This window comes from Grampus griseus (genome assembly GCF_964374135.1).
Source record: "Grampus griseus genome assembly, chromosome: 20".
Classification (NCBI taxonomy): domain Eukaryota; kingdom Metazoa; phylum Chordata; class Mammalia; order Artiodactyla; family Delphinidae; genus Grampus; species Grampus griseus.
Window position 1 is genome coordinate 49,276,075 of NC_139014.1, and position 16,572 is coordinate 49,292,646.

At 45.2% G+C, this 16,572-nt stretch overlaps 1 protein-coding gene across 1 annotated transcript in view; it reads left to right on the forward strand.

Annotated features, from left to right (window-relative positions):
* The window catches only part of NCBP3 (nuclear cap binding subunit 3), a 34,111-nt gene extending 18,290 nt beyond the window's left edge, over positions 1-15,821 (forward strand). Inside the window, exons 8-14 of the mRNA XM_082678746.1 lie at positions 358-457; positions 757-860; positions 2,967-3,261; positions 4,773-4,927; positions 6,429-6,590; positions 7,718-7,880; positions 8,347-15,821. Coding sequence (XP_082534872.1) covers positions 358-457; positions 757-860; positions 2,967-3,261; positions 4,773-4,927; positions 6,429-6,590; positions 7,718-7,880; positions 8,347-8,455 — 1,088 coding nt within the window. The 3' untranslated portion in view covers positions 8,456-15,821. The remainder of the gene's footprint in view (positions 1-357; positions 458-756; positions 861-2,966; positions 3,262-4,772; positions 4,928-6,428; positions 6,591-7,717; positions 7,881-8,346) is intronic.
* The last annotated feature ends 751 nt before the right edge of the window (positions 15,822-16,572 follow it).

Genomic DNA, 16,572 nt, shown 5'->3' on the forward strand with positions numbered 1-16,572 from the left:
ATGCCACCTCTTCTAAAAGCCTTTTTGATTCCTGAACGCTGGTGATAACTGATGTTCCCCTGTGCTTCTTGGAACCTAGTATATTGTATTGTTGTTAATAGTATTTTCTCTATGAAGTCAGCTCCCTAACAGCAGCTTAACCTCCCTCGTCTCTGAATTTTGCTCCACCCCCTCCACAAGGCAGTGCGTTAGGAGGCGCTCAGAGAGTGAGTGTTTCTAGTGCGTCCTCCCCTTTTGTTGGCTGATTGTGCTGATCTGATCCCAGCCATGAAAAACATTCTTTTTTTTTTTTTAAACCCATTCAACATTGTCTTCACACTCACAGGAAATCCTTGGTAACTTGTAATTAATTTTTAGATGACAAAAAGGAACTTGGAGCAGCAAGAAGAAGTCAGTATTACATGAAATATGGGAATCCAAATTACGGAGGCATGAAAGGAATTCTTAGTAATTCTTGGTGAGTCCAAAACCTTAAAATACAATAGTTTAAATAGTATGTAAGCTTTTCATAATCCTTCAGTTGGTATTCTGCAGTGGAATGTCAACACCGTATGTGGACGTGAAGGAAAACAAGAAGAAAGAATTCAAGATTTTTAACTGTGGTAAATGGTGTGAGAATGCTGACTTTCAGCTTCATGTGAAATATCTCGGTTTCAGCACCTAACATTGTGTCAGGGTGTAGTTGAAATTAACTAGTGGATTTCAAGGCCCTTCCTGCTGGTTTTTGATTATGTGCTTGTTTTGGCAATGTTGCAGGAAGCGAAGATACCATTCCCGTCGCATTCAGCGGGATGTGATCAAGAAGAGAGCCCTGATTGGGGACGACGTTGGCTTGACATCCTATGAACACCGACATTCCGGTAGTTGCCTGCTCAGCTCTTGGGTAGACACATGTTTGGCTCCTGAAATCATATTTTTATTCTTAATACAGTCTCTTAAGGTTCCAAACTTTATCATCCTCTCTTCCTTGCCCTCACCCTCTGCCAACATATAGGAAAGTAAGTCAAGTCACAATTAATTTGAAATTGCCCCGTACAAAGAGGTCAAATGATTTTATAAAAGCCGTTCTAACAATAAAGGCAAGATGTAGGAAAAATTAAAACTTTTCTTAGGAATCTAATTTTCCTATTAATATCAAAAGCTGCATGAAAAAATTTTTAATTCTTTTGTTGGATGAGTTGATTTGATCGTTCCTTTGTCTGATGAAAATAAGCTGCTATGTTTAGCGTTCTGTGCTTATTGGCTTGTGCACGTGAATGCCTCAGTAAAGTGGGATATCATGACTTGGGTTTCATTTTGTTTCTTCTTTTTTCTTTTCTTTCTTTTTCTCTTCCTCTCTCTCCCCTCCCTCCCCCCCCCACCCCCCTGCCTCCCTTCCTCCCTTCCTTCCGTCCTCCCTTCCTTCCGTCCTCCCTTCCTTCCGTCCTTCCTTTTGGTGCTTATTGTGAAAGAACCATTTTCATTAAGTTTTATAAAGATTTGTTTATTTTGAGTCTGATCTGTGAAAATCTTCTATATGCTTTGTAGAACCAGCCAAGTCAGCATACAAACACAGAATAACACGCATACACATTTATCATTGTAATAGGGACAGGGAGAGATGAAATCTCTACATTTTAATTTCATGTGAATATCCAAACTTGTATATTTGAAATCTGCATCTTAACGCACATACTTTTCTGATACACAGTTAGGCTTTTCCAATTTCAGTTACTTTTATTTTCATTATATAATCTTTACATTCATATTAAAGAAATTAAAAAACAAATTGCCTCTAATTCTAGCACTCCAAGATTAACAACTGATTTCATTTTACATTTTTCCTTTGTCTCTTTTCACAATAAATACTATAATAACTGTTGTGGACATATATTTTATATTCTGCTTCAAGCATTCCACTTACAAGCATTTTTCCATGACTTTTAAAGGTACATTTCATTATTCATGGTGGTTATGTTCTATAAAGTCACCGTGATCATTGAAAACCATTCAGAGACTCTAATCACACCATTTTTTTTTTTTTGCGGTAAGTGGGCCTCTCACTGTTGTGACCTCTCCCGTTGTGGAGCACAGACTCCGGATGCGCAGGCTCAGCACCCATGGCTCACGGGCCCAGCCGCTCCACAGCATATGGGATCTTCCCGGACCGGGGCACGAACCCACGTCCCCTGCATCTGCAGGCGGACTCTCAACCACTGCGCCACCAGGGAAGCCCTAATCACACCATTTTTGTCAACTGATCAGTATATAACTTTGTTTGATGTGTGTTTCTGCTTAAAGACACCTCATTTACTACATACCGTTGATTCATTAACATTGGACTCGAGGCCAGCAGCAGTGTAACTCATGCCCGAACAAAGCTTATCTAACACACGTATTTTCTCCATATGGCACATCACAGCCTCATTGCGTTTAGGAACACTAGACAGCTTTGGAACTATGCTCAGAGGCTATTTTAAACAAGGGAATCACCAATAAAAGCCACAAAAGTGTTAAAAATTAGCACTCGCTGGACTACAAAAAGGACACTTGTTTACAGTGTGAGAGATAAAACAAAGAAGATGTGGCTTTGCTTGCCCGCAGCTGGGAACATGCATGGCTGGTGCCTCAAATTTTTTGCTGCTCCTATGCATGTCCACAAATGACCACGAAAGCGCCATGGGTTTTGATTCTGGAGTTACAAATAAAATTGGCAAATTCACAAATACAGAATCTGTGAATAATGATGAGGGTCTGTATTTTAGATAACTCTGTAATATGGCATCAGGCTGCTCGTTCATACTTTACCTAGACATTCTTTGTTGTCGGGATCAGAATGGTAACCAGATTAGCACTATTATACATAATGCCCCAATAAACTCTAAGGATGGGAATCCCATCTTTTAAAAAGGTCACTGACGTAGAATAGAAAATTGGATTTGTTAGTTTTAGGGCTTTTCCTAATGTTTTTTGGTTAAATTCCTTAGGACTAGTGAATGTTCCTGAGGAACCCATCGAGGAGGAGGAAGAGGAGGAGGAGGAAGAGGCGGACCAGGACATGGATGCTGATGACAGGGTGGTGGTGGAGTACCACGAGGAGCTCCCAGCCCTCAAGCAGACCCGGGAGCGGAGCACGTCTAGGCGGTCCAGTGCCAGCGGCTCAGACTCGGATGAAATGGACTATGATCTCGAACTGAAAATGATTTCCACCCCTTCGCCAAAGAAGAGCATGAAAATGACAATGTATGCGGACGAAGTGGAATCTCAGCTGAAAAATATCAGGTAAAAATATTTTTTTCTTTTTATCAGTGCTAGCTTTTAATTTGATTTAAAAAATTACTAAGTTCTTCTTAATACCAGTTACTAACTTCTTCTTAATGCCTCTTAATTTTATATCCACTTTTATCTTTTCTAATTTCAGTCCTTTGTAGAATTTGAATAAAAGCATCTGATTTTTCCTCTTAATTTACAAGAGGTGATCCTTGTTATAAAAGCTGTAACGATATAGAAAGTGAAGTCACCTGTAATCTCCTCTTCTAAGAGAACGACTGTTAGCAATTGGGTGAATTACTTTCCTGCTAGTTTTATGTGTATACATAACACATAGAGAAATTATAGATATCTTTGTACAAAAATTAAGTTATACTGTTTACATTGTTTTGACATACGCTTTTTCCATTTAATGTAGTGTAGACGTCTGCTAATTTTTCAAGTGTATGTAGTCCATTGTGTGAAAGTGTCGTTGTTTACTTAACCAATCCCTTATTGATGGAGATTTCTGTTTTGTTTTTTTTTCCCTTGGCTGCGCCATGCGGCTCACAGGATCTTAGTTCCCCAACCAGCGATCAAACCTGGGCCCTCGGCAGTGAAAGAGCAGTGCCCTAACCACTGGGATGCCAGGGGATTCCCTGGATTTCTGTTTTCTTACTGTTGCAACAACTAGATAAATTCTAGTTACTGCATAAGTCAAGGCACATGTTTTAAAATGTGATGTTGCTAAATTTCCTTCCAAAAAGGTTTTACTCAAATTACCACCTGTTGCCTACATAATTCACCAACCTTAGGTATTATCACTCTGATTTTTGCTATTCATGGACGAAAAAATACAATTATTTTAATATGCGTTCCTTGATGACCAGTGGAGCTGAGCAGATTCCTGAGGGCAGATCGCATATGCATGGCTCAGAGAGGGCTCGAGGCTGGGGTGCTCTCTAAGAGCTCTTGATGGTGTGTTTGGGAAAAGGGAAGAAAAAACTTTTAAGCTGGTTGGTTTGTATGGCCTTGTTCACATCCTTATTTTTAGTTTTCAAAGAACTTTCCAGTGGCAAATGCTGCCAGAATAATGGAACTCGTCCCCTGACATGGTGGGAGAGGTCTTTGGCAGAGACGTCTGTCCTTTAACGAAAGGGGTTGTAGACTCCGTTGTGTCTAGACTATAGCCAGATCACAGCCTGGGTGAGCAGAGGCCTCCAGCCCTCTGCAGGCCTCTACTTAGCGTTTGTCCCAGGAGGAGGGGGCTCGCAGGTACGTGCTCTGCGATAGCTTGCAGATGCTGTGTGCGGAAACCACCCCGGAAGACTCGGGCCTGCTCAACCCCAAGCAGCCTCTTTACAGCAGGCTGGTCCTGGCTTTTGTAAGCAAATAATTACTGGTTTATGGTGTTGTAAGTGAATGTTGGTTGGCCATGTTAATTGGGTTTCTTAAATTGTTTTTCCAGAGTGTATGAGATTGTTGTATGAGTGTTATCCCACAGTTCAAGTTGTTTTACTGTTCCCCCACCCCCCTTTTTAAAGGAACTCCATGAAGGCAGATACTCTATCTACAAGCAATATAAAAAACCGAATTGGTAACAAATTAACACCTGAGAAATTTGCAGATGTCCGACATTTGTTAGATGAAAAACGTCAACACACACGTCCACGGCCACCTGGCAGCAGTACTAAAACAGGTATTGTTGAGTTGTGTATCTGGGCTTCATTCTGAGTTCCAGAAAGCAAATGCAGACAGGGATAGGTTCTTGGATAAAACACTGTCATTTACGGACCAATTTAGTAGTCCTGATTCATCACTTCTAAATTTTGGGTTAGGCATTGGCACTTTAGGACATGAAATTTAATCAGACTTTTGCAATACTCATTTTCAATATTTTTGTCCCAAACAATTATTTTACTCTGTATGTCATTGGTATACTTCATACATAAGGATAATAGAAATTAATTCGGGTTGTTGTATAAATGGTTAAGAGTTTGAACTGGTTAGTTTATATGTGCAAACACGCATATAGTGGGTACTTGGCCATGCCTGCTGTGTGCCAGGGCTAGATGCTGGGAGTGTTAGAAGTCTTTGCAGGGGATGCAAAGTAATCATAGAACTCAGATGGAAAAACATAAGGGCACACATTCAGGTAATTCCACCTGAAGCAGAATGGAGTAAGTGCTGTGATAGGGCACTGTAAGCAGTGGGCTGTGGGAGCAGAGAGGGGAGGTGGATCTTTTGGGGGAAGATCTGTTGTGGGATGCTTCTCCGAGCACGTGACTGTGGAGTGAGGCCTCGGAGAGGAAATAGGATCTCAGTTGGCAAACCTAATTTTTTTGAGGTGGGAAGTAACCTGATCTTATATCTATTTTAGAAAGGTAACTTGGTGGCGGCGTAGCATGTGACAGAGAGTTAAGTAAGTAACAAGGGCCTGAACTAGATCAGGGACAGTGGAGGCAGAACTGATGACAGTGTCAGCCTTGGAGAGGAAGAAGACTCGGCGCTGGGAATTGCGGGAGGAAAGGGAGAGAAGCCAAGGGCCCAGGCCTGAGGGGCTGAAAGATGGGGGTGCTGTCCTCAGAGAGCATAGGCAAGGTGGGTGAAAGCCCAGCACAGGGACTTGCTAATAAATGTGTTTTTGTGGTTGCTGTTATTGTGAGAGGGAGCTCAGGAGGACAGGCAGGTTTCTGGGGGGGCGGGGCTTGGAGGAAAAACAAATATGATTTGGGACATCTTCCCTTGATCCTTTGCTTTTTGTCAGTCTCATTACAACTATTGTTCAATGTAATAGTTTATTGAGAACTTCTTACATGTTCAGAGATTGCGGCTTCTGTCCTCAGGGAGCTTGCAGTATTTCTTGTTAGCCGAAATGTTCGTAAATTATTTGCTCTGCTTGATCCTACTACAGAAAACACAAAGCAGACAATTCTGCCTGAGAAGTTCCTTTCTGGAGCAGTCAGCTAAGGTTTTTTTCCCCCTGCGAGCCCCTGGGGATTCTCATTTGAATTTTCCCAGAGAATCCAGACTCTGTAGAGGGAAGGCTCTTAAAAGCCTGGTTGTGCTGGGCCCCATGTCCAGCGCGTGTCTAAATCTCAGGGAGATTTGGTACCAGGTCCTGCAGAGATCTCAGGTTGACAGTACAGATAGCAAAGCATATGCACGTGGTCATGGCAGTACTTTTTTTCTTTTTCTAGATATACGCCAGCGATTAGGAAAAAGACCACATTCTCCGGAAAAGGCTTTTAGTAGTAACCCAGTCGTTCGGAGAGAGCCCTTTTCTGATGTACATAGTAGGCTAGGTGTTCCCAGGCAAGATGTTAAAGGCCTCTACTCTGATACTCGGGAGAAGAAATCAGGTTGGTAACACTGAAAACTGACGGGGAAGGGAATTGGGTAAGAGCAGAGACAATGGGTGTAGCACAGAAATACTTTGTTAGCAGAAGGCAGGAAATAGCATATGACAAAAATAAATTATTTTTCCTCTTTCATTATAGTCATTGTCATCATCATCATCATCATCATCATAATGGTAACAGTGTGGAAAATTTAGAAAATGGGAAAAAAGACCCACCCCTGATTCTTTCTGTTTAACACAAAGACTTTTTAGTTTCATGCTATTCCAGTCTTTACCCATATAAATATACTATTATTTTCATATATCATCTTATCATAGGCATTTTTCCACATTGTTATAGCTTTTATAAATAAAACTTTTTTTTTTTTTTTTTGCGGTACGTGGGCCTCTCACTTTTGTGGCCTCTCCCATTGCGGAGCACAGGCTCCGGATGCTCAGGCTCAGTGGCCATGGCTCACGGGCCCAGCCGCTCCGCAGCATGTGGGATCTTCCTGGACCGGGGCACGAACCCGTGTCCCCTGCATCGGCAGGCGGACTCTCAACCACTGCGCCACCAGGGAAGCCCTTATACATAAAACTTTTAATTGCCTTACAGAGTGTCTATCTTACGAAATTCTGTGTATTTCTCTATTGTTAAATATTAATATTTGAAAAATTAATGGAGAGTGGGCAGAATCTGAAAGTTGACAGTGTAGCAGGCCCATCAGTTTGTAGAATGTTGTAGCTGGGAAGATTTGGGAATGGCCCAGTCCTGGCAGAATGAAGTTGTCCACGGACGGGATGGTGAGTCTCACCAGGCAGGGGCAGGTGTAGTATAAGCAGCCTCCCAGGTGATTCTGATGTGCCTAGCATGGGGTAGGGTGGGGTCGGGGGGCACATATCCCCGAGCTGAGAGAATCTCCCGTTGGGTCCAGTTCTCTCAGTCTGCAGGCAGGGGACTGCAGCCGGGGAAAGGAGAGGATCTGCCCAAGGCTGCACCATGGTTGCAGGTGCCACGGACAACCCCCCAGCCGCCCCGCTGGCTCCATCCCCGCCCCCCGCCCCGTGCTTCCTGCACGTCAGGTGTTGCCAGTGCCCCTGTTTCTCAGCATCGACTGCCAGAGCTGAAATGCCTTCTCACCCAAACAGGTAGTTTATGGAATCGCTTAGGATCTGCACCCAAGACCAAAGAAAAGCACACGAAGAAAGCGGATCACAGGGCGCCCGGCACAGAGGAAGATGACTCCGAGCTGCAGAGGGCATGGGGGGCTCTGATTAAGGAGAAAGAACAGTCTCGCCAAAAGAAGAGCCGGTTAGATAACTTACCATCTCTCCAGATTGAAGTTAGTCGGGAAAGCAGCTCTGGTTCAGAGGCAGAGTCCTGATGCCCTTGGGGTCCAAGGCAGCTGCCCTGAAGCCTGACATTCTTTTGCAGGGTGGGGTGCACAGTAGGAACCCCCCATGCGGGAGTTGGCGCCCCTCCCGTTCTGGCTCACGCAGTCACCCTCCGCTCTTGCTACTTCAGCAAGACATCTTAAGAATGTGACATGTTTTGAAGGGCATCTATCTAATCTTTTGCTGCAGAGTTATAGTTCTGGGCCCTCATTTCTTTTCCCACCACCCCACAAGCTTTACCCTTTGAGGAAAAGGCAGCCCTCCAGATTTTGTAGACATTTTTCTTAATATTTTTAACATTGTGTCTTTTAAAAGAAATGTTTTACACAGTTCATCCAAAGAGCAGAGAACTGAACTTCTCACTATTGCCTTGGCCCTGACAGCTGTTACCAGCACCCTTTTTCCAAGAAAAGTCAATTCCCAGGTGCTTATTGGACAGCCTTCGAGGGGGAAGATGAGGGAAGCTGCCAGCTCACCCTTCCAGGATCCTAGTGTGGGGGCCGAATCTCATGGACCTGACCTCAGAGGTGCACCCATGCCGCCCAGGTAGATAAGAGCCGCAGCGTCGATCGCCCTTCGTTCCTCCCTGGGGATTTCTGTTAGGGGGCCTTGTTAGCAATCAGCTTGCAGTGAAGATCAAGTTCAGTGCTGTGGGATTTTTAGGAACAAAAAACTGTGACTTTGGGGTGGATTTTTGTGCTAGGGGTGGGGTCATGGGTTAATGTTGAACAATTTTTAAGTCTGTATTATGTTTAAAAAATATTAATGATTTAAAAGTTTAAATTTTTAATTTTTATATGTGAAAATATTTCCTTTTGGCTACGAGGGAAGCTCAAGTGGTGTCTTCTTATGTGCTGTTAAATATATATTATATACTTTGGAAGAAGGCAAAGAGGGGAGCCGCATTATTTTTAAATGATCCTAACTGTATAGTCTGTCTGTTGTACATAGAGTTTACCTTGCTTTTTGGCCGCTGTAGGGAAAAAAACCCATCCACCTGAGATGGGAACCTGTCATTTATTATCACTTCAGAAGTGATAACACTGATATTTATTCTTTCTGTCTCCAAGTTCTGGCACTTGAAGACTCTGCAAAACTGGCAAATAAGATAATAGTTACAGAAATTTTAGTTCATTTATTTCTAAACTCCTTTCAGATTATTTTACCATGAGAAGGTGGTAGGTTATTTTGTCTTCCTGTCTGATTTTTATTTTGAAGTATTTAGTGTTGTATTCCTCTGCAGGCTTAAAAATAGTGTCTTACTTCAATTCAGTAGAGCTTAGGAGTTAAAGAGAATAAAGCCTGTGTTGCTTGTGTGATGTCACAGCCCCTCACCTGTCTGGAATGTTCAGCACCCAGTGCAGCTCAGGGTTCTAGAGCTCTTTGCTCTGCCTGAGCTAATGGTCACATGATTAGTTGATTGCAGTGCGGTGCGGTGGAGGGCAGAACGAACGCTTTGTTTAATAAAGAAGGGCGGGGAGACTTGAGAGTTGCAACAAGAACTGTGTTGTCCATATTTTGTTGGTTAACCTGCTTTTTCCCTCCCTGTAGAAAGATGAGAGCATGTAACCATGATATGTTTCAGCTTCCTAGTGGGATTCTAGGAAAGAGCTGGTTCTGGTTTCCCTGCCAGTTGAGACCTAAGGTTTCTGAGGTTTCTCAGCTCTTTGCCCATGAAGCACACAGCTGGGAACCAGGTTCTTGAGGAGGGGCCAGGGTCTGGGCGGTTGGTCAAGTGAGAAGTGCTGGGGCTGTAGAGTCAGAGACGCCGACCCCTGGCTCTGCTCCGTGGGCCTGGGCCTCAGTTTCCCCTTCTAGCAAATGAATGGGCTGGTACCTGAGCTGCTGGCTTCGTTGGTGCGTCTTAATGGTGTTTTGCTGTCTCAGAGCGGTGGCTGCAGCGGGCTGGCCAGCACCAGCATCTGCGGCAGGTGCGGGGAGTGTCAAGGAGACAGCTGAGGGTGTGTGTGAGGTTGTGGACGGGACTACCCCCACCCCATTCCAGTCTCTGGGCCACTAGTGAGACAAAGAGGTCCCCGTGGTCAGGGTCCCCACTGACATTCTCTCTGCAGTGTTCAGAAAACTCCCCTTCTCAGACTTTCCCTTGTGTTTCCCAGTCATGACCCTTTCCCACCAGTAGTTCAGGCCCACTTGTCCCATGGCCTTTCAGCCCTCACCAGTCTTTTGCTAGGAATCAAGGAAGGCTTTCAGGAAGGGCGGTGGTATGTAGTTAAAACTGTTGTGACCAAGAAAAATGCCTACTTCAGCAGCCTTGCTGTTCTCACAAACACGCACAGCCCAAAAAATTACCTTTAAAGACGTTAAGTTTTATTTCCCAAAGTTATTGGCCTTAGCCTCTCACTCTCCAGCCCACTCAAGCACTCAGATCTTGCAGCGTCTTACGAGTGGGGGGTTCTGGAAGCCCAGGCCCTTTCTTGGGAGCTGGGGAGCAAAGATGGACAGTCGGTTTAGTCTTTACACATATGAGATTTTAGATACGTTTTGCTGCTTGATAATAATTACAGATACCTCATTTCTGTTTTCCACTCTCCACCTTGGGAGAGGTGCCAACTACCCAGGAGAGCTTGTGGAGCCCAGCACACAATGGAACCTCTCCTCCCCTGGCCTCCTCTAGCCTGACCCCATGAGTCCCTCGCCTTAGGTCAGAAACTGTCTTCTCCCACTCCATCCCTGCAGCAGCCTCTTTACTGGTTCCTCTCCCCTGTCTCTCCTTCTCCATTCTGCACACTGCAGCTGGGATGAACTTTCGGTGTTGTTAGCAGCTTCATTGAGATATAATTTACATAGCATACGGTTCACCCATTTAAAGTGTACATTTCAGTGGCTTTTAGTAGATTCACAGAGTTGTGCATCCATTGCCATAATCAATGTTAGAATATTTTCATCATCAAAAAGAAACCCTGTACCCATTCGCAGTACCCCATCCCCTGTTCCCCACTGGCAACCACTAACTACTTTTTGTGTCTATGGATTTATCTGTTCTGAACATTTCATATAAATGGAAATCATACACTTTGTGGCTTTTGTGACTGGTTTCTTTAACTAAACATGTTTTCGAGGTTCATCCATGTTGTAATATATGTCAGTACTTCGTTTCTTTTTATTGCTGAGTAATGTTCCATCGTATGGGTATACCATATTTTGTTTAGCCATTCATCAGTTGATGGACCGGTGGGTTGTTTCTACTTTTTGGCTGTTACGAATAAGGCTGCTGTGAGAATTCATGTACAAGTTTTTACATGGACATATGTTTTCATTACTCTTGGGTTATATACCTAGGAGTGGAATTGCTGGGTCCTCTGGTATCTCTATCTTTAACCTTTGAAGAGCTGCCAGACTGTTTTTCCAAGTGGCTGCACCATTTTCCATTCCCCCCAGCAACGTATGAGGGTTCCAATTTTTCCACATCTTTGTCAAGACTTGTTATGTTTCGATGTGAATTGGTATCTCATTATGGTTTTGATTTGCATTTCCTTGATGACTAATGATGTTGGGCATCTTTTCATGTGCTTCAGGACGAACATTCTTACGAAGGTTATTCCTATTACTCCTCTGCCTAAAAGCATCACCATTGCCGATGGGATAAATTCTGAACTCGTTTGACAGCTCACGAGGCTGGTCAAGATCTAGCCTCTGGCAGTATCTCTAGCCTCTTCTCCCCATCCTCCCCGACTTTCTGCCTGCTGGTTTCCTGGAGGCATCTTGATCTCACCAGCCTCCCAGACTTTGCTCAGTGCTGTTCCTTTCCCCAGTGACCCCCTGGTCCTCTCCTCATCCCACTTCAGCTTTGCCTTCTCCTCTCCCTCATCCTCAAGGACTTACAAACCTCTCCAGGAAGCTACCTGCAACTTCCAGAGCAAGGTTATTGGCCCTGTTATGTGTCCCATGGTACTGCCACGAAGGAGTCTTGTTACATTCCAGGTTTAGGTTATAAAGTCATGCCTAGGATAAAAATTGAGTGTAATCAAAACTCCTTTCAGACACCTTGAGGAAGGCGCCATGTTGAAGACCATTCTCGCAGGGTGCAGTGCGGCTGGTTCCTGCCTGTGCAGGAATAGGTCACAGTTTCTTTCGCTGAGCACCAGGAGAAGTGGTTAGCCTGCAAATAGGGCCGTGTTATGCAAGCAACACTTATTTGTAGCTGTTAGACTCACACTCAGGCGAGCAGTTCGCTTTTGAAGAGGCTCTTGGGAACTGAGACAGGCCACGGGAGCAGCAGGGGCACAAGCTCACCTCTGGCCCTCCCGCCTGTCTGCTCAGGGAGCGGAGTGGCAGATGGAATGGCCCAAATGACTTAAAACTGTTTTCCTTGACTTTTTTTTTTCCCTAACTTTTTCAGACAAATACCATAATGTTTGCCTAAGTGAAATATGTATGTAATGCCAAATCTCTGTACCCCCTCAAGCCAGCACACCGGTACACTGGATCGCAGTTCCGTCTTCCTGCTTTGTCTTCTTGTTAGACTGTGAGCTCCGTGAGAGCAGGGCCACATCTGGCTTGGTCATGGGCTTCCCCAGTCCGAGTGCCGTGCCTGGCACCTGGCAGATCCCCTGTACACATAGCTGGATGTGTGAATTCCCCAGCTGCTGGAGCAGCTCCATTCTCTGAAGCCCCGGCATCCTGTTACAGGCTAGTTCTCGTGGTTCTGCCTTGTACACACAACACTTTATTTTCATGTTTTGTTTTCCCTGCTAGCAGCCCCTGTGAGCAGGCTTCTTCATGTTGTTATCTGTTCTTCCTACCAGGCCAGTCCAGAGTAAATGGTGCCTAAAAAGTGTTTGGCAAATGAATGAATTGTGGGAAGCCAACCCAGCTCTGGCACCTTTGTCTGCAGGCTAGTCTGCTTCTAGCGGAGACTACCAGATTCAAAAAAGAGGAAGGTTGTTCACAAGTGCATAAATCGCACTTGCATAAGAAAGAATCTCATTAAGTAGACCTCCATGAAGTTCAAATTTTGATGATCTGGCTGTATCTGAGCTGAAGCTTACCTGGCTTTGTAAAGAATTTGCTAGAGAGTCATGTAGATAATCCAGAATATTTTTTAGAAAGCATTCATCTGCACCCAGGAGACCAAGAAAGGAAGCCGGCGGGTGGATCAGAGGCCCCAAAGAGAGACTGCTGGGCCGATTCTTAGCATCTGATCCAATTGGTGAGGAAGTGACAGCAGCCCAAAGAAGACACAAAGAAACAACTCGTTCCTGGCAACAACTCTTTTGCCTAAAGTAGGCTTCCCACTGTCACGCGGAGCAGTTTTAAAGTTACGGTGAAATGCTAACAGGCAATTTGGATTAAAGTTAACAGCAAATGACGGCTTCACAGATTAATTAATTGCTGCACAAATAAGTTGATGTACAAGTATTTGCCTTTAAATCTTACACAATAAGTAAATTAGAAGTCAAACCATTTTTTTCTTTGAAGAACTAGAAGGACAGAATGTCTTTGATGAACTTGAGAACAGCATGCTGGCTTCAAGGCAGACTGTTGTTGTGTAGTCTGACCAGTAATAACGTAGAACTTTTCTTACATGTTTATAAAATAAATCTTAGAAGAAAAATAATACTCTAGCCTTTTTTAAAACAATGAAATTCTATGAACGTTTCACAGAACTTGGATGTTCCTGGGAGCGGTCAGGGAAATGCTGGCTCAGAAGCTTATTTCAAATAGTTGTGAGGCATTGCAGTGGGCTTTTGCTCTGCTATAAATACAACTCTAGGGTATGGGTGGTCTTTAACCCACCAAAGTCAGCACCCGGCACCCGGGGTTCTTACCTGGTTTTGTTGGAGCAAATTCCAGAGGCCCCCTCTGGATGACAGAGTCTTCAGTAGTTGAGATTTTGTGTTACCTCAGACTGTGTCACCCCTGCCTCGGGACCAGTGTTGGTTAGAGCAAGGGACCACACCATCGACAGGAGAGGTGATGAGGCCTTCCCGTCCCTTCCTGGGGCTGTCGTGTGTTTAATGCGTCACCTCTTAGTGGCAAGAGTTCGTCAGAGGGCCCTTGAGCAGGAGACGGCACTGTTTTGCTCAGGTAGAATGTCTTTTGCGGGGGGGGGGTCAAATGGGGTGATGGCTGGGGCTGGGCCCGCAGCCTTGGGGACTCGTTCTAGCTCATCTGCAGACTTGAAAAAAAAACCCAAACGAGTCCCTTCGCTTCTTGGGACCTCAGTGTTCCTGCCTGTCAGATGAAGGGCTCAAGTGGGATGACCTCCAGGTTTCCTTCTAGTGCTAATGTCAGTTCTAGGATCCTTGCTGAGGTTTCCCAAGGAGCATCAGGAGCGTAAGTTGGACGGGAAGGAGTTGGGGGCAAGCAAGAGACCTAAGCCCTTGCACCCTTGGTTCCATGAGCCGGTGCAACACCCCCGCCCCAGCCCTCCGTTACGAAAGGAGAAGGAGATCCTCTCCCTTGCTCCCTTCCCTGCTTGCCCCCCTTCCCCAGTGCACACACACCATTCTGTGTTTCACTTGGGAGATTTTTTAGGAGGTAGCCCAGTGTCTTAATCAGCTCAGGCTGCTATGACAAAATACCATGGACTGGGTGGCTTAACTAACAGAAACTTATTTTCTCAATGGTCTAAAAGTAGAAGTCCAGGATCAGGGTGCTAGCAGTTGGGTTCGCACGAGGCCTCTCTTCCTGGCTTGCAGACAGCATCTCACTGTGTGCTCACATGGCCTTTCCTTGGTGCATGCGCTTGGAGAGAGAGATGTCTCTTCCTCTTCTCAAGCCACCAAGCCTATTGGATTAGGGCCCTACCTTTTTTTTTTTACTTTTATTTATTTTTGTCTGCATTGGGTCTTCATTGCTGTGCGTGAGCTTTCTCTAGCTGCGGTGAGCAGGGGCTACTCTTCGTTGCGGTGCACGGGCTTCTCATTGCAGTGGCTTCTCTTGTTGCGGAGCACGGGCTCTAGGCGCACGGCTTCAGTAGTTGTGGCACGCAGGCTCAGTAGTCGTGGCTTGTGGGCTCTAGAGTGCAGGCTCCGTAGTTGTGGTGCATGGGCTTAGTTGCTCCATGGCATGTGGGTTCTTCCCCGACCAGGGCTCGAACCCGTGTCCCCTGCACTGGCAGACAGATTCTTAATCAGTGTGCCGCCAGGGAAGTCCTGGGCCCTACCTTTTTGATCTTAATTATCTCCTAAAGGCTCTATCTCCAAATGTAGTCACATTGGGGGTTATGGCGTCAACATATGAATTTGGGGAGGGGGACACAGTTCAGTCCATGGCACCCAGTAATGCAAGGGTCCCAGTGTGTGTTTGTGGAATGAGGTCACTGCTTTTTAAAAGCTCACAGACTGGGAGGGATTTTGATCCATGGGTCTGAAGGCAGTAGGGTTTGTAGTTCAGAGTCCTGGTTCTGGAGGAAACAGACCCATTTGATTGAGTCCACTCGGCCACTTACTAGCCATATGGCCTTGGGCAGATTACTTATCCTCTTGTCTCTGAGCCAGCATCCTCATCTGCAAAATCGGGATAACCGAGTGTGGTGGCTGTGAGGATCAGATGAGGGCTTGCGTGGAAGGCCCTTGGCACTGAGTCTGCGTCCCCTCCTGACGCTCAGTCAATGGGCGTGATTACGACTGCTTTTCAGTCTTCCCGGAGCCCCTTTGCCAGCTCTGTCCTCTGCTGCAGTCCCGTGTCTAGTCTCAGTAACATCCTCACTCTTCCAAATGCCCTCCTCCCAGCCTCCTAGGACTCAGAAGGCAAGTGGGTAATTAGAAGTATTTCCTGTGTCTGGGGGCGATGAGGCAGGCCTGTGGGGGCAGCCCCCATCCCCTGGTGAGTTGTGCTGTCCGCTCACTCCGCAAACAAAGCAGTTAGTCCTTTCAGCTCAGGCTGAACATGTGTCCTCCGTCCCCTAACTTTAAAACTGTTCATTGTGAATTAATTTAACAATTACAGAATCGTTTCGAGGGTAGACCAAGGAACATTTTGCCACATTTCATTATTCATTCTTTTCTTCCTCCCCTCCCTCCCCCCTCACCCCCTTGTCCCCCACCAGCCACGAACTGTTTGAGAGTTACTTGCCTACATCGCATCCCTTTACTCCCTAAATGTAATACTTTAGTGTACATTTTCTAAGAACAAGGACATTCTCTCATATGACCAGAGCATTGTTATCAAATTCAGGAAATGTATAATTTTAATCAGTACAATAGTACCTAATCCGTGGTTCATGCTTCAATTTTGCCAACTGTCCCAATAATGTTCTTTTCTGGTCTAGGATACAATCCAGGATCACACACTACAGTTAATATCCTGTCTTTAGTCTCTTATAATGTGGAGCGATTCCTTTGCCTTTCTTTGCCTTTTATGATGTTGACGTTTTTGAAGTGTTCAGTCCCGTCATGTTGTAGAATTCCCTCAAGTTGGTCCCTTACCATTTGTTTAAAGTCAAATGAGTTAAGAAGCCATTTTCACATTGCTTTTGGATGTAGCATTATATAGCCTGGCTCTGACTTAGGACCTTAAGTCTGGGTTTGTGGGGACAGCAGTTACTGTCAGAAGGGCTTGAAGGGCCCCTGCGTGCTCGTGATTAGGGGTCTGCTGTGCCGGCACCAACAAGCTTGGAAAATACATCTCGGATGGATGCAGGA